This window comes from Nipponia nippon, unplaced genomic scaffold (genome assembly GCF_047370975.1).
Source record: "Nipponia nippon isolate SJK-2023a ecotype South Korea unplaced genomic scaffold, ASM4737097v1 scaffold_6, whole genome shotgun sequence".
Lineage (NCBI taxonomy): Eukaryota > Metazoa > Chordata > Aves > Pelecaniformes > Threskiornithidae > Nipponia > Nipponia nippon.
Window position 1 is genome coordinate 83,360,891 of NW_028262380.1, and position 24,035 is coordinate 83,384,925.

Sequence of the window (24,035 nt, forward strand, 5' to 3'; positions counted from 1 at the left end):
AAAAGGGGAGAGGGAGCGGACTTCTTTCTTTTTCCTTTCTTTTTTTAAGCCATTATGTTGTGCGGACAAAGGAGCAAGTTTGCCAAAACCCTAAGAAATACAGATTTTTTGGACTTCAACAATAGTACCATTCTTTCCAAAAATCACATTATGTCCCACCTCATTTGAGCTGTTGAATGGTTATGTCATGCAAAAAGGTGGATGAGAGAGAAAAGCCCCCAAACTCTTTCAGCTAGATCGGTGCAATCAATAAAGCTCACAAAGGTAATTATTCTCTGATTTAAGACCTGCTCTTCTGTTTGCAGTCTTATTTGCTGGCACCGACCAAAATGCTTTTGGGAACAAAAAGAAGTTTAAACTCATGTAAAAATAATTTCTCCAGGAAGTGGGTTTCATCCTTCTCTTGTCCAATGACACTTCTTTCCTTTCTTCTCCTTCTTTTGGGGAGGGGAATAATTTCTTTTTTTCTCATGAGCAAGGCTTAATTTTGCTTTTTGAAGGCATCTTCTTAGAAAAAGCGACAGGGGCCATGCACAGCTGGCTTTTGAAAATCGAGTTTCTGCTGAAACTTCCCTGCTATTATCTTGACAATCTTATTATTATCAAAGCATGCAAATATTAGGTATGACAATGAATGCTCACGGCAGGGAGGAACATAGCTTGGCTATCAGAGGAAGGGGGCCACTAACAATTGTGCCCCCTGTTGCAAAAGCCATAATAATTTAATATTCCCATACGGGGAGTCTCCATTTTCTTTGGCCTGCATAGAGCCGCTGCGCGCGTTGTTTCCTTTTGGCCAAATCACAAGGGCCGTTCCTCGAACATTTTGCAAGACTTCAAATAGAGGATCATGCTGATAATGACTTCAGGGCAGGATTTTTTAATTTTTTTTCTTTTGTTAAGCCTAGGAATAAATGATTAAACTATTAAACTGAGTCAGGCTTCTAACTTTTGCATGCAATTTATTTCAAGGTTGTGTTAAACTTGTTAGTGGATCAGCCGTTTTTCTTCTTTTGCCGACCTGCTTAGCAAAAACCAGGGAAGACAAATCAGCTAAATGTCATCGACTCGGTGTATTTGAAGTGTCACATATTGTAATCATTAACTACTAGCTGCGTTATCTGGATACGGATTTTATTTTTAGGACTGTGTTTATTCTCCGCTACTAAAACGCATCAGCATATAGCAGGATATGTTAAATGTCTCATTTTAAAGACAAATAACTTGGCAAGTTGGTCAATTAGGTGATTTTAATGGATGGTCTCGCTTCTTTGCACAGATCTGCTGGCTCATATAGAAGTCAGACGTCAGGACTTCCGTCCTCCTGGAAGACTGGCCCTTCAAAACCTATTTGTCCCGTATCCACTTTGAGTCCCGTTCTGACGCGTAGAGGAAGAACTGTACAGCGAGTGAGCAAAGCCTGGCAGAGCTGGCTACTTAAGAGGAATTCTCTGTAGCACGTGAGTCAACAATTCAGTGGCTCCCAGCCAACAGAAACCACTTGGTTTTTTTTAAGCGGAATACCTAGGAAATGGAGCCCTGGGCCAGAACTGTTGTCTTCGGTGGGGCATAGATTTACCCTGTGAGAAAGCTCAGTAGCAAATTTTTATTTATCGACCGAACCGAAGGAGCAGGGGCGAGACATGAAAATTTTCAGGCAGTAGCTGCTGCCGACTAGTCGTTTAAAAGCTGCTACGAGGAGTTATCTCTTTCTCTTCCTCACCTTACGCTTGCGTGCGTGTCTGCGCGTACACAGAGCGCGTAAAATTTTGCAAGTAGATACGCACCTGAAAAACGTTAAAGATAGCTTAGGTGAAGTTCACCAATAAATATAGCGTTACAGTTTTAAACACACGCTGGAGATTCCCATGACCACAGGGGTCCTGCCTCTTGTTTAACAGCCTGGTGGTCTGAAACGTCAAGGTCAGAGTGCACCTCTCGGTCTGTGTGTCTATTGTCCGCACTTCTAACTTAGGCTGGTGAAAAGGATAATCGTGTCTGAGCCAACCTCCGCTTCCAAGCCTGCTCCATTTGAAGCCTGTTCATGAATTATTACGGGGAGATAGTTACGCTGGGTGGCCATTTAGAGACAAGGAAGAGAGGCCTCTTTCTCCCAATGTGGGTACCGGGAACAAGGTTTGGGTTAAGTTAGCTGGGGCATCGGGGTTAACTCCCTTGATCTTCCTTTGTTGAAAGTTGTGGGATTTTTGGCACGCGGAAAGCCAGGGTAGGGAATTCCTGCGTCTCCCTGGGGCTTACCAGTGTCCTGGCACCAGAGACGCAAGCCTCTGTGTATACAAGGTTACACTGATTTCTATCGAGAAGGTAGGACGTCTCCTCCTGATGCAGGTATATATCACACAGAGCGTGGCACCCAGGGACTTGCAGGACACAGGGCGATGGAGAGCAGACGGAGAAGCACTCGGAGAGCTTTGTCTTTTTGATACGCCTGTTGTCGTGGTGACTAGGAAAACATTTTCCTTGTTGTTCTTGGGAGTTGCTGCATTCGTCCATCCCCGTTTGCCGTTGCAAGTCAGTGAAGCTACAGCTGGGTACAACTGGAGAGAAGCAGAGAAGAGCATGGGTTGTTGCTCCCGAATAGGGGGATGCTTGAGGAAATTGAAAAGCGCTATACCTCTTACGGGAAGAGATACGATGCCCTTGTATACTGCTGACCTCAAGCCCCTTGTTACAGTCTGTAACTGAAAATGGGGCTTCAGGCAGAAAGCAGGTTTTTAGCTATGAATATTTAACGTAGCTCCAGTCAAGTCACTGTGACTGTCTGCAGTATCCTCATATTGCCCGCTTCTGCAGTCAGTAGAGTGGTTGCGGTGGGGTTTTTTTTGTTGTTTACTGGGTGTAAGCTGTTCACAACTCAATGGGGACAAGGAAGGCGCTCCTTCTAGGGACAGGTTTCTGCTGCAAACCATCACGAGGGATAGCTGCACCTTCTGAACCTCTTGTTTCTGGCTACCGTGGCTGGCAGGACAGCAGGCCGAAAGGACCTCTGCTCAGCGCCAGCTTGCCAGTTCCCAAATCCTCACAGTATGGAACAGCGGGCTAAACTTATATTCAATTTCCCACAGAGACTGGCAGAGTTGCATTGAAAATGAGAGTTGCCCAGGTATTCTGGAGGTTAGTTGCATTCCCGTTACTGCCTTTGCAGATCCCGGTTCTGTGAAGGCTCCGCAGCTGTGAACAGGGCATGCTCTTGGATATTCCCCGTGGCTTTGCGCTTGGCCGGTGTTGGGAGTCACCGTGAGAACAGGAAGACCTCGCGTTCAGTGCATACCCATCGCAAGAGACACCTAAATACCCTTGGCATGATGTCTCTGTAAAAGGGTGTAGGTCCTTATAGGATCTCTTGTTTGAATACTCACAGAGTTGCTGGTGCCTTTCTTCTTTTGAACCTTAAGGATACAGGCATTTCCAAGAGCACCGGTGTCCTGGGATAACTTTAAGATGTCCATCTCTGCAAATGGCTGCTGTGACGTCTTAATTAAAACTGACCTCGTACGTATGTTTCTCCGCTCCCGAGGGAGTTATACTGGCCCCTCACTCTGGCTTTGGCTCATTTCCATAACTTGTCTGAGAATCCACGGCCCAAGATCTGTGGATCGCTCGGAAGGATAATGCTGGGCCCAAGCGCTGTCATTAATTCAGCGCGTGCTGGCGTTGCCAGTAACGACGTTGGCTAGGGGGAACCACGGAGTGCAGAAATACTCCCTTCACCTTGAAAAGAGAAAGCATTAACAGAGGGCTGTAGAGCTCCTGAGGAGCCCAGGAAATCGGCGGGAGGCATGGACAGAGCGGCCCATCCTCAGGGACATGGACGCGTTTTTGTTTGTTTGGTACAGAAATGTTGTTTCCCAGCTCAGAATCAAAGCAGTCGCAGCAGCGGAGACCGAGAGGGTCAGCATTGCTCTCTTCCCTGACCGCAACGTGCCACCAGCCTCCCCTCAGCTAGGGGAAGTAGTTTAATTACCGGCCCTGTAGCACGTCCGTCAGATCCACCGCAGGGAGCCGGTTTGCTGCCGAAGGGACAGGGACGTTGTCTCTGCTCACCCCCTGCAGCTCGCTGAGAATGGGTTGGGGAAAGTGCTCTTGCGTTTGCTGCGTGAGCAGCCTTTCCTGACTTCCGAGGGGACAACCTGCCGGATGGACAGAGGTTGGATTTGGTCCGTGGGTTGGATTTGCCCCGTGGTTGGCCTGTGGGGGAACGGGCCTCTGGTTCAAGGCCAGAGGCACCCTGGGCTTAGATGCAGCTGACTCACGTTAAGCTGAAAGAAAGTCTGTCGTAGCGGTTGAAACATAGACCTGCTTGGAGCGAGACGGGAAGCGCAACAAGTCTGACATAAGTGCCGAACCGTGAATATCTTCCAGTGCTTTGCTGAGTACCGCTGGCGTTTGGAATACGTGCCGCTCTGCCACGAGCACGTGAGAGTGAATGAACACGCTCTAAATGCTTCTCAGTCTGCAGATGGAGCCTGCTTCGTAAATCCTGGGAATTGCTTAAAAATCCTGAGCGGATGCCTAACGCGCTGCTGGTATGGTAGGGGGTAACTGGGAACATCACCTCCTGGTCCTGCTAATTGGGCTCGTTTGCCGTGGTGTGGCTTCCAACACCATTTCTGAAGCTCAAGGATGTGAAAAAGATGGAGCAAAACCAATGCAAAGTGGGTTTAAAGTGACTGCTGTACTAAATGTCAACCGCACAACTAAATATAACCCCGAAAGTAGAATTTATGCTTTGCACTCCTTCGCTTTTTTATTGTGGTGAGAAAAAAGCCAGGAACTCAACGGGCTGTAACTTTAATAGGTCATTCCAGCCAGTGCTTACCTTTACAAAATCCTGATAATACCGAGAAGACAATACAGTGATCAAAAGCAGTGATGAGATTTTTTAGCAGCATTAACCGTCATGACCTAGCAAAATGAAAGAAAATGGTTTAACAGAACTGTCAGATCCAATATAGCTAATAAAGGCATGGATAAATGTTTATTACATACCGGAGACAGATCATTTCTGTACAGAAATTGAGGATGACCTTTACTGATAACTCTTATCTGCCTGATATCCTGAATAAGAAAAAGAGAGCGGGAGAGAGGGCTGCACTATTGCCAATGTTTATGAAAGGTGGAGAAAAATTGCAATTTGCAGATGATTGTTTTTAGACAAGGGCTCTCGGGAAAATAAAGATATGCAACTATTCATTCTGCACAAGAGATTCCAGGCGCTGACTTGGCCGTGTTGAATGTAACGAGCGTGTCCAACCAGGGGACTTCCATACTTTTTCATACTTTCATAGATTTTCATATTTTTTTTTCTTTGTGCGCGCGCGTGTGTATATGTGTCTGTGCTCGGGCGAGCGACGGTTGAATTTACGCTGATTTTTCTCTCTGTTTAGGAAGTTCCAGAGTTACTCGAGTAATGCTGCCGTGAGTCATCTGCCCGCCCGCCAGGTTTCTAAGCTGAGCACCCATAGTTGAAAGCAGACTTCCAAGAGAAGCCAGCTCCCAAAAGCTGCCATCAAGACTCGGTGGTCAGACCTACAGAAGAAAATTGGAAACTCAAGCCATTTATTTTGGACTGCAAATGCGATGTAAGCTTCTTGAGGAAATCTGTCTGCTGTGTTCCAGCTCCATACAAAGCAGCACGTGAGTATTTGAAACACAGGTGATGCCTGGCGCTGGCGCTGGTCAAATGAGGCTGCAGCAGTCCCACCCCGCTGCCAGCCGCGTAAATACGGGAGTCAAGAGACAGACAAGTCACCAGGCTGCCTGGAGCACCAGGGGCGGGCAGCGACCCCGCGGGTGGGCTAGTAGTGTTCTGCCGACGGGGAAATCAAAGAACAAGTTAAACGCAGACTTTTTTCCACCCAGCCTAAAGTTCAGGCACCGAAGACCTGACTTTCCTGACGTTCTCAGTACGATGTAGAACTTGATATGCTGAAAACACAGCTGTAGCCACGAGGGCTGGCCTCTTCCAGAAGCTGGGCGCACAGGAAACGTCACAAGCTACCTGTCAAAAAACTGACTGGAATGAGATGTGAGTGAAATCAGAATCAGGCCTACGACATGCAGTTAATCATAAATAATGCTGTCTCGGTAATGGTTGCAATTAGTTATGAACTTCAGTCATTTCTAACGTTTCCATGTTGGCCAATTATGCTGCAGAAATTATCAAGTAACCCATAGCACATTAGCTTTCTGTAACGCCATTGTTTGGACGTGCTCAGGTCACCGGATCCTGGCCGGGATGAATTAGCATAGCTCTCCGAAGTACAATGGTGCTGTGATGATTTACATTGGCTGAAAAGCCGTCCCTTTGTCTGCTGGAGTTGTAGCAGCAGCAAGTTTAAATCACAGCTTTGCAGCAGAGACTCTATTTAGTCTTCCGTGAGCCCCAGCCTTATCGAAACGGTGGTACGTGCGTTTTGCCTCTCGGCTGTGCAGATGACTTATTAGATGCCGACAGTAATTCTTAGGTCTGGCGGTAGTTAGAAAATAAGCTGAAATCGTACCTTAATGGTGCAATTTGAAGCTGGGAAAAGGAACACATAATTTGTGGGCTCGTCTGACTTCTTAAAAAGAGAAGCCTCTCAGATAAGGAAATTTCTTCAACTAGTGCTGATAAGCGGCTTAAAACTTCCTTATGCGCTCGCCCTACCGCTTATTAAAATGCCTTTTCTTTTGATTTTACAGGACGGCAGAGGTGCGTTAGGACTGCTGTTTTCTGATGGCAGGTATGCTTATTTTACTAGGGAAGACTCACTTTGCTGTGAGCCTCGGCAAAACGAAGCGGTACAGTTTGTTCCTGGTGTTACAGTCCCACCCTTGAATGCTCTGTGTCTGTGGCTTGATTTCTTCAGAGAACAGCTGGCTTTTCTGTTTATGCGAACTTTTGTCTGTGAAGTTATATGGGAAATCATTTCCTTGAATCCTAAAACGCCGTGTCGGTAACCTTAAAATCCACGGTAGCTGAAGCGCTTGAATACTTCGAAGCTTCCAGACCAGGCCCGCAGACACACCGCGTTATTTTGAGCGAGAGCAGCGCTCTTAACGCTCTTTTTGACGGGATCTCGAGCTCCGCATTTGTTAATCGTCGTAAGGTAGTCTGACTTCCTATTTCCCTGCCAGCAAAATGAGTCGGCAGCCTCGGTGCTTTTGCCTCGCGCACGGATCCCGAGCCTGTAGTTTGAAGATCTCGTAGCTGGTTCTGGGCTGTGTGGTTTCAGGGAGAATTATTTTAAAGCAAAAAATCTTGGGGAAATTAGTTGCAGTTTTAAAACAGAATATTTTGTCAAAATCAAATTTATTTCAATGAGGAACAATCACTCTAATGGCTGAGAAGAATGCAAAGATTAAATGAGGTATGAATAGCTGTAAGATGGTACAATTACCACCTCAGAAACAATATATTTGTAAAGTTAATTCCTCTTGAACATGAACAATCTCCTTACACTTGACCCCTCTCTATTGCCTCTTCCATGCTTGAACTCTCCTTGAACTTTGAAGATCCATCTTGAGAGTATGATATGGCCATCTCTTTTGCATCTGGTTATTTTAGCTCCAATTTGCAGCCCTAAAATGGCAATTATGGTGATATATTGCTCAAGTCACCCGACATGGATTAGTATCGGGATCAGCGCGTTTATGCACAGGAGTAGTGAATGGAGACTACAGCTATGATTTTAAATGACTTGATTAATTCTGAAACAACACTTCAGAGTCCATTACATCCAGCAGGTGTTGGGGTTCAGGCTGCGCTTCCCTTAAACAGCACAAGCATGTCATATTTATTGCCTTTTTTCTTTTTTTTTGTGTCCAACATTCCTTTCCTCCCCCTCGCTCCTCCTTTCTGTAAAAGTTCAGTGGCCTTGGGGGCAACTTGGACAATACTCCCTTTTCATAAATCACACGGTGGGATTCAGATTGCCAAACTGTAATACCTTCCTTTATAAAAATGTCTGGGGACACAGCCTGACCGATATCGGAGTGAGGACCGTGACTTGTTGGACAGCAGGGCTGGTTTTTGGCTCGGAGTAGTTAAATAGCGCTGAACCTGCATAAAATATCTGACCGCGTCAGTATGAATATCGCTGTCCTCTCAGAGCTAACCTTGGTTGCTGGATACGGGTCTCAGTTCAGTGGTATAGGTGCTGGAACCGCCCTCTCCCCGTTCCTCTCTCTGTTACCTGCCGCTGCTCCTGTGGGGGCAGCCCGATAGCCCTTACGGAACTGGGGACTTGTCTGGGATACGGTTGCACGTGGCGGGTTCGGGGCTCACCTGCTGTGCGGTGCTGTGGTTCCCACCGGAGACCGGGGCTGTCCTTAAAAGAAAGAGGATAAAACGGTGGGCCTAATCAAGGCGTTTAACGTGCTTTTGATCTTTGAGCTGTTACCACGCTACGTGATACCGTGAATGTCGAGGTATTCCGGTGATCTTCACTGACTTTAAAGCAGGACAAGGAGAGGCGGGTTTAGTGTAGAAGTGTTCCTGCTCCGGCTGCCGGGCGCCACGGCTGGACTCTTGATCGGTCTGCTCCTTGTCCTGTGGTCAGCACTGCAGAGCGGGAGCAAATGACAGCAAAGCACAGAAATCATCTGAACTTGAGGGATGACTGGATTTCGATAAAGCAGGGAGAACCGTGATGAAAACTCTTGCAATACATCACTCTCTGATTGTAGGGGACAGCCTTCTGTAACGATCAGTTGTCATGTGGCTTTATTATGTGCTTGTTGCCTCTCTTTAAAGTCGTCTTTGTGGCCTGATCCTGATGCTCTCTGTGTCTTGTTTCAGCTAGAATGGAGTTCAGCCAAACAGAGCGGCAGGCCAGGCAGGCCCCGCACATATAAATAAGGCACTATTCAGTGAGGCGCCACTGAAATGATTGCTTGATGGCCAAGGTACTCCTTCCCATGAATAAGGGGACAAAAGTTTGGGGCTAATGAGAAGCACAGCATTGGAGTGTTTGTTTTAAAGACAGTGGCTCATTCTGCGGGCCGTGGTACGAGGCAAGGGAAATTCTGTCTGGGGTCAGGAGTCTCCCAAAGGAAGCGGCTTCTGTTTGCGCTGAATACGTACCTCCTCTTAGCGGAGGTGACGGTACGTGAGCCTGCCCTGAAGTCCATTGAAATCCGGGCGAGTCTGTCTGTGCCCATGGAACATGCCCGAGCAGGAGAAGCACAGCGCTCGGCTGAAGTGCGCAGAAGGATCTACTCGGAGAGATTGACAGGGGAGCCGATGGCTGCAGAACTCGTCCTCAGGCGCTGCTGGAAAGCCCTGCCCAGCTCGGACCCGCTGAAGGAGCGGAGGGACGATTTGTACGGTGCTCTGTAGGAAGTGCGCTTCCTGGGCATCGGATGAGAAGTAGTCATGTACAGTTATGAGGGTTCGGGCCTCGGTGAACAAGTTGACAGGGAAATATCTGGCACGGCTTGGGAATGCAAAGGATTGGGTTTGGGTTGTTGTGGGGTTTGAGTTTCATTCCTAGGGGAAAATATCGAATGAAAGGCTTGTTTTTCCCTTGATGCTTCATCAGACTTTTATTTCATTTTTAGGGTAGATGGGAAATATCACAGGCTGTTCATCTGTGAAAACAGCGCGTTTCCTCTGGGAAATTCAACTGCAAGGAGAAAGAAAACAGCTTTTCAAAAAGGTGGCGCCCTAAATCTTTGCGAGTGTTGGACCATTTTCTCTGGGTGAAGACGGTGGTCTTTATTCTAGAGCAAAGGGGGTATTTCTTTTAAGCCGAAGATGGAGTTTGACTGAAAACTGAAATCCAAAGGTGCCTAAATGTTTGGATTGGTTGAAATCCAACCCTGGAAAGCTGTGAAGAGCTAGGAGGAAACCTGGGCTGGACCTCAGGAGCACCGAGCTCAATTCTAGTCTAGTCTCGCAGACCTCTCTTAATATCGTCTTTTCTGTGTAATAGCTTCAGGTAGCTTAAGCGTTAGGTCAGACAGCGAGTTCCCCGAACAGCTGCCTGGGGCTGTGTGTACCGTAACGACACAGGCCCTTATCGTAGCAGATCTTCCTGTTCCTAGCAAGTGTTCATGTGGCTCGTTCTCTGAACGAGAACCCCCTCGGACAGCAGCGGATCTGTGCAAGACAGTCTTTTACCTCAGGGCTTTATGGTAAACGTCCTACTGTTTCTTGGGCTCCCAGTCTGAGAGTTTACGTACGTTTTAAAATGGGACCTTAAGGTCCACCTTCTTCAGGTCGAGGGAAAATCTTGAAGGCTGGGGGCTCATTCCCTAATTTACTTCCATCTGAAATGGAAGAGGGAGAAACTTCTGTTCTTTATTATAAATGGCACAGGTGGGGCTAGAGGGAGGCCTGCGCTAGCCCACAAAAGGCTGCGATGACCCTTTAGCTATGTAATATTTTATTCACGCGTTTCAGACTACTCGTTATCTTCAGTCGTTGCTCTTCCTGGTGGGGTCAGCCCCCTACAGACACTTGTAGTCTGTTAAAATATTCTCCTTCATCCATGGGCTAGGAGTGCTGTAACTGCGGGGAAAGCCCTGGGCTGAAGTCCTGGAGGCTCGAGTTTAATTTCTGTCCCTGCAGTTTCCTCCACTGGTTCACTTAACCACTCTTTGGACATTAGAATGGGGAGGGAAAATAAACAGGTTTTGCCCCGTGGCCAGTACTGCAGCACTGCGTACCTGTCCAGATTTCTTCTTCCCTTTTTAAAGTGACACTTTCCTGTGTGTGTGTTTCCCCTCCCGCTTCCCAACACCCTGACTCAAACCCTCCAGCTGCTTCAGCATCTTTCTGATTCTTCTCAGAGCTCCCGCTGATGTTTTCTGGCGACAGGGGGCCCAGAGCTGAATCCTGATGGAGAGGTTTTCCTGCAGGGGCCCTTGACAGCCCACCGCACAAGCTCAGCAAGCCAGGGCCTTGGTGTTTCCTACCTGTCAAGTGGGCGATACGTGCAGACGGAGGGCAGGGGACGGCCCGCAGGATCAATGCCTACGATCAGAACGGAGCCCTAAATGCCTGGCTGCTCTCTGCAGCAGCCAGCTGGGGTGCAGGGCTCGGTCTGCTCCTGTGCTTTCCCCTCCCTGTTGACTGTGCTGGGAGCTTCCGTGCAGCCGCCGCCTGGATCGCCAGTTTGAGCAAGTAACAATTTCTGCCTGTAAAGCAGTAGATCAAGTCTCTCAGAAGACCCGCGTCTTTCAGAGCAGGGATTTTTTCTGAGCGAAGATGACTGTGCTGTGTAGCGTGCGGCATGGCTTGCAAGCAGACACAATAATGTACCCAGAAAACAAACCTCTGGTGCAGAAGCGTGACAGCCAGCAGCAGCGGTGGTGATTGACAGGGGTCTCTTTCTAACGCCTGCTCCGTTCGGGGGAAACCATGCCTTTTGAAGCTGTTCCTGACCTCAGGCATGTTCCTGTGCAAAGCCCCTGTCAGGCGATGCTCGGCCCAGCCTGCCTCTCCTCCCACCCTCGCTGAACCAGGAGACTTCTGCACGCAGGCACAGGCCAACTGCAGGCATTCGGTGCGATACCCAAATCAGGATTTTATTTATATCCCAAATCCCATTTCTCAGCACTGTCAGTTTTTTTTTCCCTTGCGGAGAAGCGAGAAGACAGTTAAAGGGACTTTCGGTGACATCCCCCCTGTTTAATGAAGCTTGGAGTTATGGGCAAGTGACTCGAACTGCCGTTATTATCTGCATGAGTGACTGAAGGCCGAGGGTCTAGCAGCGTGCAAAGAGCTCCACCGCAAATGTGCACATTGATCATTCCTAATCAGAGCAACCAGGTCAGGGGTGCTGGGGAGATGGAGAGCTCTGAAAAAGCTGACAAATGAAGCAGCGGAGCTTGGGGGTTAATGTAATATTCAAACAGAATGAGATATTCATTTTCTTATAAGCTTGTCACTTTTCCCTTCCTCTGCCATTTTGCCGGAGACTACAACGAGGAGGCAGAGAGAGTGTGAGAGTATGTGAGAGAGGCATGTCCTGAGCGGCGGGGGGAGGAGAAAATCCTGCAAGTGTATCTAAAGAGCAGAAGGGACAAGGCGTGGGGGAGCGCGAGTCTTCTGCCTCCTTCTCATTTTGCCAGTGCTTTGCGCTCTTTTATAGTAGAACGCTTTTTTTGTGTTTTTAGAAGGCGATTCTGCTTTCGGACCTTTTATGTTTCTGCAGCCAGCGCTGTTCTGTTATTGTGCAAAAAACCTGCTCAGGCTGGATTGTCTCTAAAATGCATAAGTTTGGGGTGCTTCTCAGGCCAGAACTGTATTCCCCTCAAGGAAAACAGGCTAAGTTTAGCATTGTACGAGGTGAGGAGCTGTGCGCTGTGCTGGTATGGCTGCTGTCTTTTTTTTTTTTTTTTTTTTTTTTTCCAGAACCGCTGTATTGAAGGCTGTGGGCAAAATACACGCCACGTGTCAGAAGCATCCTTATTGCCTTACTCGGGCTTCTCGTCACTTCCTGGCTTCTTAATAATAAATGTCTCGCCTGAGGAATTTTAAGTATCTGTTAAAAAGTCGCTGCACTTTGCAGTGCTTCGCATGCTGGAAAGCAGGCCCGGTAACGCATGACAGTTGTAATTTAAGTGGCATAAACGGTGCCTGCCCGGCTCCTGTTGTACAACTGGACAAAGCAGAGCACAGAAGGTTTGGTGGTTTATTCCAGTCATCGCTGCAGGGCAGGAGGAGGACTTGAGAAGTCCCCGTTGTCCGTGCTGGACTCTAAGCAGACGAGCGGTCGGGTTATGGCCCAGCTGGGGCTGTTGTACTCTCTGAGGAAGGAAGGCACCTTATGCTTCAGGGAACCCTTAGCAAAAGCCTGCCTGGAATTAACGATTGGAGAGGTTTACTTGGCACTCTATAGGTTAGAGGGACTTCATGCTCTGAAGAACGAGAGAGGCTTGAGAAATTAAGGGTCAGAGCTCCTGTAAGATCTTTGCCGACTCAATAATCATCCCGGCATCGCAACGCGGTGTACAGCGCTGAGGTCAGCTGTTGCGAAGGGAGGACTGCGCGAGGAGACCCGGCACGCTCGAGAGCTGAAGATCTGGTGCAGTGCGGCAGAGCTCTGGGCTTTGAGAGGCAGCAGGGACCAAGTGCTTGCCCTTGATTAATCTGGCCATTCCTTCTCTATACAGCTGTGGATCAGGAAATCCTTCTCAAAAAATCAGTCCCATTTTCTTTTTGTAGTGGAGTTTCCTGCCTGCCAGAAAACTTGGAGTTCTCACATGTTATTTGATCTCTCCCCACTCTATTTCCTAAGCATTTTCTTATTCTTGTAATATCTGGAAGTTGGTTTTTTTTCCCAAGTAGTAGTTACTTCGGAGTTTACAAGGGGGCTGTGAATTGATTTTGGTTGTTTCGTCCCAGATGCAAAGAACTCTCTCAGTCCGCCTAGCGGGACGCTGCAGGTCTCGACCAGGAGGCTCCATGGGACGGCAAGAGGAAACCTGCATTACGCTGGCACTGCGGGAAAGAGGCAATTTCTCCTTTTCGGGCTGCTCTCTGCAATAGTTTCGTGATGAAGTTGGAGGGAGAAGCGGAAAGTGAGAGGAGGAGGAGAGGAAGCGTATTGCCCTTTGTCTTGTACCTTTGGAGTGCATTACGGCTCAGTTCCACAATACTGACATCAGCCTGGTACCTTCACCAGACTTCAGACTGCAGTCTCCGAAGTTTTGGAAAGCACAGCTCAAGTTATCCCATCAGAGCTGACAGGAATGTGTAACAGCAACAGCAACAACATGTAACATAGAACCCCTCCCTAACTGGTTTTCATTTTTCCCACGTACTGCGAAAAGCACAAAAGATGGAAGGAAGGCCTTTGGGGGAACTGGGCTGGGTCTCGGGAGATGTGAACTCAGCTCTCTTCTCTCCCGCTGGAGTGGTACGAGGCCTGGGATAAGCCGCTGATTTTGGTTTTTTTTTTTCCTTCCCCTTTGTTTTGCAGATCCTTTCAAGATGTTCTTTTTTCTCCTGTCTGTTGTGCCTATCAGTTCTTCAAGGCTGGCATGATTTCTTACTATGTTCCTTTTAGAGAGGGGCTTTCTTCCAGCAAGAGCCCGTCCTGAAGTGCAGAAGAAGAATACCGCACATTTGTTAACGCCGACAAGCAGAATTATTTAATCTTCCTGCTCCTTTAACCGGTACTGCAGTCTGCTGGCTGCCTGCGATGTTAGGTCGTTGGCAACATTTTTCTAAGACAAGCTCGCTCTCCTCATCAAGCTTCTGTCTCAGAGATTCATGTGGAGCATTTCAGTTTATTCAACCTTTAATCAGATGCCTGACCTATTCTGAACAGCGCTCAGCTTATGACCTCTTCCCAATAAACAAGTTTTAAACAAGCTGCCACATCAGATTTTTTGCAGAAGACAAATGCGAGACAGCAAGAAAGCTAATCATGCCAAATATCGCTCTTTCTGCCAGGCCGCTCTCTCTTCCTCCCCGCAAGAATAATTTACATTTTTGGAAAAGCACGACCGTCTCGCTGAAAGGAAACGATACAATTTCTCTAGCGTCGAGAGATCTGCTGTTCTGTGGGGAATGAAGTGTATTTAATTAGGCAAAATGTTCTTAGCGAGTTGTCCTGAAATGAACGCTGCCCAGGGTACTTTCTTCTGCTGGAGTTAGATGCGACGTACAAGGCGGAGGCAGACGCCACAGTCCTCTGGCCCACTGGACGTCTAGTACTTCAGAACTCATCAGTTATCGTGAGAGACAAGGAGGGTGTTTAGAGGACTCCCTGACATAAGGCTAGGGCTGTAGGCCCCGATGCTCAAAATTCCGTAGCGTGCAAGTCGTGTCGGGGATCTCGATAGCTTAGAGCTGGGTTTTGATGTTGACATTATTTTGGTTTGGGGGTTTTCTTCCTCTTCTTTCTTTTTGGATCTTAATAGGCAGCGGAACTGGAAAGGAAAAGTGAAGAAAATGATGGTTTTGCAGTGACCGCCGCCATCTTGACCAAAACTACTGCCATCTTTGGAAGACTTACTCGCAGCTTCAACAACAGCTGATGAAGCTCAAACGGCTAAACCGCTGGATTCCACCCGCCCTGAGGGTGATCGCTGCAACGGCAGGCAGCGCAGACAGCATGCTGTGCCTGATGTTCCCTTCCCAGGCTACGGTCTCCGTTTTTGACTAGTAACTCCTTTTACGGCTACAAAAGGCACATTGCCTCATTTTCCCTGTCCACCAAGGTGGAAAGCATCTTGAGGCTTTGCAGCGCCACTCTCTGCAAGCGGTGCCTTGCCGGAATAGCGCACCTGGGTGCCAGCTCGGGGCCAAGTGTTAGAACTGCTGGCGATTAGGACACCAGCTCACAGATGTTTGAACACAGGCTCTTCCCTGGAACGTTCTCTATTCCCGAAGCTGGCCACCTACTTAGTACCTGCATCGCCTTGGCCCGGGAAGCGCAGAAACACGGGAAATGAACGGAGGTGAATATTGCAAATTCCGTTATAGCCGGTGGTTGGCATCACTGTGCAGCTGAGCGCTGCCGTTACTGCAGGGGAAACACAACAAATACCGACAAGGCTTTGACTCTCTGCTAAGCAGTACAAGCTCCAGGACGCCGTTGTTTGCTGATGGCGTTGATTTTGCAAACATACTTTCTTAAGGCTCTGTTCCCTAATGTTTCTGTGAGAGGTGTTTAAATTAGCTTAGACCAGAGGTGCCATCACAAACGTTATCAAGCAAGTAATGTAATTTTTCTCATATAGCCGTGGCCTCGATGACACAGGGACCTTGTCCGCTGGCGGGGCTTAGTGCCCGTAAACATGACTGGCAACCACAGCGCCCGTTTGCTTCCCTTTCTAGTCCCTTTGGATTGTAACGTGTTCCAAGATGATTTGGTAATCGCTGGACTTGGCCCTTTCCTCTGGCTCCTTCTGTGATGGCGAGGAAGTCACAACAGTGGAAAACCGATTTTCGGTTAGCACATTTGGTCCCGTTGCGGAACATTTCGAGGAGGCTGTTGAGGTTGGGGTGCGTCCTCTAACTTCTGGTCAGTAGCTTGTAGGACAGGCGGTGTTCTCCCTTTAAAACGTGTAAAAGGAAGGTAGCAGTTGTGTATTTTCCTCTTGGAAATCGGTGAGGGGACCGACCTCGGGCAAATGGCCCCTGCTCCAGCATTACTTGCCTGCTCTATTTTGACGATTTTCTGTGGAGGAAAGAGTCTACAGTGTTCCTCTAGTGCTCACACTCGAGCCTCTCCAGACACTCCAGAGTCACAATAAAATTTTAAACACGACTTGTTTATTTTTTAATTAATCATGACGATTGTGTAGTTTCTGGTGTGTCTTGAACAGCCTTGGGCTGTGTTTGGCTGTTGGTCGGATTAGAAAAGGTTAAAGCAATTGTTTCAGACTTCATAGGGCTTAAGAGAAGTTTGCCTGGGGTTTCCCTTAACTGGACTTGAGTCGAGGGTGGAAAAGGAGGAAGATGCCTCAAACGATCTAGTAGTTTTCCCTCTTGCCCACTAGATGGCCAGTTGTGTTACGTCCCGGAACCACTTTCTGCCCTGAGGTCTGGGAGGCCGTCGGCGAGAAGCTTACGTCTCAATCTGCCAAAGCCCAGGCGCAAAAGCTGGACACAAAACGTGCTGCTTAGGCAGGACGCTTTCAGGCAATACCCTGCTGGGTCATAAATAATTTTTTCCATCGCTTGAGTTTCCTAATCTCTCATTCCCAACGGAAATGATGTTCAACAGTAAAAGCAAGGGACAACACATCCGTTAGGAGGTCGGGAACGACAATGAGCGGCATCCCTTGAAACTATATTTGAGACAGGAGCGCAGTATGTAGCGATGTTTGCTTCTTTGCTCAGTTTCCATACTTTTTTTTTTTTTTTCTTAAAAGGGCTTGGCACTGGTTTATGCTTCATATGAAATATTTATTATTGTCGTATTTACATTAATTTTGAGTGCTGGATGAGAAATGTGATCTCTCTCTAGTTTATATGCTCACTTCCCAATAAACCAATTAAAAGCCAGCTGCTATCCGGGAGAGAGCGAGTATGAGTCAGATCCTCTTTCCAAGGATTGTTCTTTTCGAGATTGCTCTTGTGTCCTATTTGCCTGGCAAGAATTTAATTACACTGAAGAAAAAGACAAACATCTAATATTTCACTTGGGGATGGAAAAATCTAAGAATCCTTACGCTGTCCCAGAAACGGTTCTGGGAAACGCTTTTAGGGAAAGCATTAGCTGTGCTTGTTATCCACCTGCTATTCTTAGTACGTCCAGAACCAGATACGTGGTCATCTTGCATTATCCGATCCCTCTCACGGGCTTGACTTCACGACAGGTGCTGTTGCTGTTTTCGCAGAGGTTCAATTAGGTTGTCTGTCCGAGCTTGTCCCGGAGCGCTGCGCTTGTGCAGGGAGATGAGGTTTGAGCTGAGGAGCCCCTTTCCGCTTGTGGCCAGATGTTAACAAATGTCAGTGCCTCGAGACGCATCTCGGACGCTCTTGGGATTGCCAGAAGTAACGAGGCCGCTGACTCCCGCCACTTAGGGTTTTTGCTCTAGAAATGCATTTTCATAGTTTTTTGTCTAGAAATATTGCAGTTTGGGCAAAAGCAATGATTTCTGTCATCCTTCTCTGCGGCTTTGCAGTCTGCTGTACCCCCTAGGGATCAGATCGCCTTCCTTGCAGTGGGCTGTCTTCTCCACAAACTCCAGCCCGCCGTGGTTGTCTCAGGGGACATGCTTTGTCTACGCGTGCTCTTACTTGACCTTACCCTTGACAGAGAAGCGCTAACGCAGTCTCCATGGGAGATGCACTTAAACGAGAGTTCCCTGGACAGGACAAGCTGAAGAGAAGAAGGGCTTACAGCTGGGAGCAGTCCCCGAGAGCGGGCCTCTCACTTAAATAAACACCCAGCTTTTCCGACGGCGCCCGAGCCGAGCAAGCAAGGGGCTGGGACTGCCGAATGGTGTGTTTATGGGAAAATGGTAGCAGGGAGCCAGCTTGCTGCTACTTCCAGACTGCTGCAGAATGTCATCTGGTTTTTGTCATCGGACAGAGAACAGGACTGGGGCTCTGGGTAGATGCCATTTGGAAACAAATAAATAAATTCAGTCTGAACAGAAAGAAAAAGGTGCAATATTCCATGGTAGGATGCCCCCTCAAAAGTCAGTACTTTATCATTAGCTTTTCCCCAAGCAATCCTCTTCGTGCCCCGGCGGACGCTGAGGAACTTGCTGCTTGGCGGTCTCAGTCATCCGTGTGCGTCTGGCTGCCAGCCCTGGGGGCTCGGGGGTCTAACTGTCCCGTGAGGCTGGTGTGTTTTTCTTACATCTCTTACTTGGAGCTGAACGTTGTTTTGCTGATTCAGGCTTTCTTGGGTGTCATTCCAGCTGTTGTACTGATGACAAAGAGCAGTCTCTCTTCTAGCAGATGTAGCTGTAAACACCACCAGGAACAGAGGCTCCTGATCGTGGTGATGTTTATTGTGGAGTGACCCGCGCTGAGCGTGGGTGCCTTGCTAACAGCCTTGTATTTCTGTTTCAGGCTCTGATCACGGAGGAGAGATTTCTGTGGCAAGTCCTGTGGGGTGAGCCTGTTTGGTCCCATCCTGATCGCATTCTCCTCTTTCAGCTTTTTGTTTTCTGAGGAAACGTGCTGTCAGAGAAGCCTTAAAGATGCCCCTTATTCTAGCTGCGTGTGAGCACGCAAGCTGCAAGTTACGCCTCCATCCCAGGTCTCTGTTGAGCGGACGGGAGCGGGTGCTGAGGCTTTTCAAAGCTCAGTCAGGAATCCTCTCAGCCGGGGCAGACCCCGTTAGCATCACGCCAACGAAAACACACTTTGGGTATGTTTAGGACCAAATACAGGTCTCGGCAAAGGCAACAGCAGTTTTTCTATTTAGTTCGGTGGGACTCTAGGCTTTACCCATCTCAGTCGCCTTTACTTCAATAAAAACTGAAGTTGAGCTGTAAGCCTTATTATCAACTAGCGAAAAGAAAGTGAACCGAGTGGTTTCCTCCACGCCTTTTTATGTTAATACAACCGTACATCTCATAAGCGACAACCGAAGCATAGCCCTGTATTGACGCAGGGCAGAGTTAGAAGCTCCTAGGGTAATGGTTTTCCAAGTGGGATTTGCGTACTCCCGACTTGTCTGTACACCTCAAGCTGTGGGATCTGTGGGAGGTATTTACAAAAAAAAAAAAAAAAACCAACAAAAAAACCCCACAGACTACTTAGATGAAAGGTTGAGGGGCCTGCAAAAGGCAGGCTCTTTTACAGAGCAGATCTCGCTGATTTTCATGGGGGCTACAGTAACAAATTTCATGGGTGATTTTGGAAAGTCTCCCATAAAGAATCTCTTGTTTAATTACATAGAACAAGTGCCTGGCACCACAAAGAGCTACTCATCTGAGCAGCCTCTTGACAAGATTCATTTTCAGTCAGGAGAATCCCAGGACTTGAAGGTTTTAATGATTTTCCAAAAGCTACTTTGAATATCTATTTAATTGTGCCGTTAAAGAACAAAACAAAATTGTTGTTCAAGTTAACTATTAATCCATGTAAAATTGACATCTTGATTATTCTTTCTCCTATTTGGAAAGGATGAGACAGTGGGCGTTTGAATGTCTTGACTGCACAGATGAAACTCCGTCTTAAGGTCTTAGTGCTCAAGTCTCGATCCTGATTGTACTGATCTTAATCAATGGAATTCATGATCTCGCTTCTGTCATTTCAGATAAATCCCGGAAAATTTTAAAGGTGACAAAACCCCAACAATCCCCTGCTGAAATTTAAATAACCCCCAGACTTCTTCCTTTACAAAATACCACAAAGAATGAAGAGCATACATGAATTAGACAACAGCAAACCAAAACTCCAAAACCTACCACAGTAGCTTAAGAGTAAAAATGTTCTTTTTATGTTTAAAGGGTACCGTGAAGTGTTTTGAATTAAACTGCATACTGTCTGTTAAATTTTGAGCCATATTTCCCTAAGTTATTTTTTCATTTAAGTTATTACCGTGTCCTTGAACAGGCCGGAGTGTTGTAATTTGGCTATAAACGGTGCGTTCCCATACCCAACGTACCAGTGCGTCTGCAGCTATGTTACGGCTGTGACAGTGTACGGCGCTCATGTGTAAAAGCAATTGAAAGGGCTCACAAGCAGGAGAAAAAAAAATCGTGTATTTGAACATCTTTTTTTTTTTTTTTTTTTTTTTAGGTTTCTTCACTGCATTTCTGAATGGACCCAAAGGGAACTTAATCTGCGTTTTCTGTAACGAAGATACGCTCCAAGGTATGGAATTTCAGACTTTGTCAGCCTGCAAGACAGGGGTAAGGCCGAGGAAAACCACCTTGGCTGTGGTTGTTAGCGGGCTTTTGTATTTTACGCAAAGCTTCGCATTTTTTGTTTCAGAGGAAAGAGAAAGATCTTTTCCCAGTACTTTTAATCGTAAAAGGCCACTTTTGTTAAGGTCTTGTCTGTGCTTGGCGTTCTCGATGGGAAGAGCATATCCTGCTTGAGCAGGTTTCAGGAATGTGCTCGGGTGCTCAGACCTGCTCCCGCCTGGGGCTGACCCTCGCTGCGCTGCTGTTTCCCCCTGGATAGTCGGCATTTCGTCAGCTAGGCTTTTCAGAGAGACAGCGCTTGAAAGCACCAAAAAGCTAAGATGCTCTGACAGAAACAGCGAACTTCAGGGAACTGGCCCTAATTCAGAAAGCTGAAACCCAGAACTGCACCCCCCTGTTGTCCAGTTCAGAATGGGGGTCAGAACTGGAAACAGCTGACGGAGCTGATACCATTCCTCAGCCCCCGCCGCCGAACAGCCGGCGTTCCCTTCCCCGTCCCTTCCCCTCGATTCCCTCGATCAGTCCCCCGCCACCCCCTTCCTCCGCACGCACGCTTCTGTCTCTGCGTTTTCCATCAGACACGGCAGTGCCTCCTGCCTGCCAGGAAGACAAGATGGCTCAGTCGCCCTGCAGTCAATCAGACAGCTTGGCGTGCACGGGAGAGCCTGGCCAGCCGAGTCACGGTTTGACCTCCTTCATCTGCTCATCTGAAAAGTTTTGGATGCGCACAAACTCCTGATAGCTTTCTGCTCCGGAGCCCCCGCGCCGCCCCAGGCCGGGCAACGCTGCTGCGGCCGCGCCTTCGCCCCTGGCGCCCGGTCCGGCTGGTCCGAGGGCCCGCCAGCCCTTGGGCTGCTCTGAAAAAGGTCTCTATTTCCTGAAACTGCACACTGCTGGCGGCCCGATTCATCCTTGCAAGCCTTTCTGCGGTGACCTTTGTTAGGAAGCAGTTGGTGCGTCTTTCTATTGTTAAATCCTTTTCTTCCCGCCCAAATAATTTTTGGCTGGTGCTCCTGGCTAAGACCGGGTCTAAACCGAGCCGAGCTGTAGGCTCTTTCAGTGGGGACAGCCACATACAAAGGCGGTGCGCATGTGGGGCAGGAGCGCGCTCTGCCTAGCCCTCAGTCGGCGTTTTTCCTCCAGGCCCCAGGAAGCAGGCCGCGCATCCATTCTTTCGGCTTTCTGAGAGGGAGAAGCCTCTGCCGGCTCCCGCGGTGTCAAGCCCCGGGCTCCGCGAGGCGGAGCGGCGAGGCAGCGGCCGCCTGAGGCGTGCCGGGGGGCAGGGGCGCAGCGCGGCCGCCCCCTTCGGCCGGGCGCGGGCCCCGGCGCCGCCGCTCCCGCCGGGCCGGAGGGGCCGCGCCCGCGGGCGGTACCGGGGGCGCCGCGGGCGGCCCTTCCCAGGCCGCGGCTGCAGGGGCCGCCGGGCTGCGCGCCTGCGGGAGCTGAGGCGGCGGCGGGCAGCGCCCGGGCCCTGAGGACGGGAGCCGGAGGGAACATAAGCGAGGGGTCCTGCCGCCCTGCCGAGGGCGAGCGGGGGCGGCTGTGCCCGCAGCCCCGGCCGCCTCTGGGAGGGAGGGGAGCGGCCGCCCTCCCGCAGCAGCTGCGCAGAAGGTTCTGGAAGCGGCGTCGGGGGAGGGCAGGCGGGCAGCCCGCCCCGGCCCGAGCGGCTCGGCGAGCGCTTCTCGGTAAGAAAGCTGGAGCTGCTTCTCAGCACCTTAGGGTGCCTGGTGGGGTGCCTCCCCTCAGCTGGTAGGTGTGGGCGCCCCGCCAGATTAAGTCCTGGCCTTAGCTTCTTATTCCCAAGTAAGTGTAACGGGCCTGTCCCCTTCCCGCCGCTTCTGGGCGCAGAGGCTTCTAGGCTGCGTTTGAGGAAAAGTGGGGTTTTAGCCCCGTTGGGAAGCTGAGACCAGCTACGTGTGGAAACAGAGGGCACGGAAAGGGGGGCGGGCTGCGTGTGTCCCACTGTAAGAGCCTGGGAGCGTTTCTGTTTCTTATAGTCTGATAGTGAAGAAGGAATTTATGTTATGTTTTGCGTTTCTGCAAAACGGGTTAGCTCTGCCCCATATCGTGCAGTGGCTCTGTCTCCATTAAAAGGCCTTAAGTGTCTTTTTCTGCAGTAGTAGGTTTTCTTTTCATTTGTACTTACCTGCTGTGCTTGTGGGTAGGCGAGGAAGGTCTGTGCTAAGGAATTTCCCTCTGTACCTGCTCTTCAGATATGTCGCTTGAATAACTGGATTTTTCTCTCATTGTTTTCCTGTTTATAAATATTATCTGTGTAAGAGCACCAGGGAAGCGTTTTCAGCATTGCCCTGAATGCTCTTCCAATGCTAGTTGTCTGTTAAGACTCTAACGTGGCATGTAATACTCCATAAATCCTACGTTAACTCAACCGGGTTTGTAAATCTCTACGTAAAACCTGTGTATAAAATCTATTCTACAGTGGTTCCTTAAGAAAAGGAGTTGGCACTTGTTCATGGCTTTTTATGTTGGTGGTTATAAAATTGTCGAGACTCTTCTTACTTTTGTGCTATGAGTGTATCCTTTTATTCTGGTTGCTCAGCTGGCAGTTTAATTAATGCATTAAATAGAGCTCAGGTGGCAGTGAGTGCGTGTGGAGTGGACTATGGTAGCTTCCTCTCAAAGCAGTATTTTGTTTGAAGTGTTATCCTCCGCTGGGCTACAGTCAGAGATCTCTCTGGTCACGATGTTTGAGACGACCTCAGAGCTGCTCCGGTAGGTAAGGGGAGCTCATCCTTGTAAAGGGATTTCAATTCACGGTTAATTATACGAGGTGACGCTTCTCTGAGAGCAAGCTATTCCACGTCATTTACAACTCTCCCTGTCTAGTTATGGTATGTGTAATGTGGTTTGATCTCCGCTACTAACAAATGCAAGGGTTAAAAGCAAACTCTTAAAATTGATAGGGAAGCGTACCTTGTCTGGGCCACAACTTGGTTTCAAGGAGGATGAATAGCTTTAGAAATGTGAGGGGTTTATTTAAAAAACAAAACAAAAAACAACAACAAAAATTCCCAAGCGCACAGAAAAACGCAACAGACACCAAAACTTTCTCGTGAAAGTAGAGCAGCACCGGTTGGAGAAGTTTGTTTTCCCCTCGTATGTTTCTTGCTGAGAGAGAAAGCTTTGTGTACCTCCAGGTGTTGAAGGAGTATTGGTTTCTGGCTAACACTGAAAGGAGCAAATGTTTGTTTGTTTTCTTTAGTTTTGCTGGGGTTTTTCTGTTGTTTGTGTTTCGTTTCCTGTTTGTGTGGTGTAGTGCAACAGAGAAAAGAAGCAGGAGCGGCGGGCGTTTGGGTGTTCTGGGAGAGAGCTGTCCTGGGGGATGTGCCGCCTGAAGTAAGGCCAACAGCTGCACGCGGTTAAGACCACAACGAGCTCTTAAGCTGAAGAATTGGGAACAGTTGCATATGCTCATCAAAGGGCAGGCCTTCAGGAATGTTCTTTGAATTTCTTAGTGTCTCCGAGGGAGAAGTGTTTGGGGGTAGGTAAGGGTCAAACTTTGTGAAGCGGCTGCAGTATTGTTCCTGTACTGACAGGGAAGCAGAGTCGTGGGGAAAGAGACGGCAGCACATTTTTGTACTGAGGTTTGAAGACAGGAGATAATTATGACTCTATCAGTTAAGTGTCAGTCATTTGGTCTCTCTCTGTTTTGACACATTCAATTCTAGTGACTGGTGGTAAAGAAGATGAGAGCGTTAGGGAGGTTTGAAGGA

At 48.5% G+C, this 24,035-nt stretch overlaps 1 protein-coding gene across 1 annotated transcript in view; it reads left to right on the forward strand.

The window, feature by feature from the left end:
- Positions 1–24,035, forward strand: part of LOC148051637 (uncharacterized) — a 230,461-nt gene that overhangs the window by 21,267 nt on the left and 185,159 nt on the right. Inside the window, exons 9-13 of the mRNA XM_087736880.1 lie at positions 1,280–1,460; positions 5,409–5,658; positions 5,884–6,049; positions 6,706–6,746; positions 20,174–20,248. Of these exons, the coding sequence (XP_087593006.1) occupies positions 6,740–6,746; positions 20,174–20,248 (82 nt within the window). The 5' untranslated portion in view covers positions 1,280–1,460; positions 5,409–5,658; positions 5,884–6,049; positions 6,706–6,739. The remainder of the gene's footprint in view (positions 1–1,279; positions 1,461–5,408; positions 5,659–5,883; positions 6,050–6,705; positions 6,747–20,173; positions 20,249–24,035) is intronic.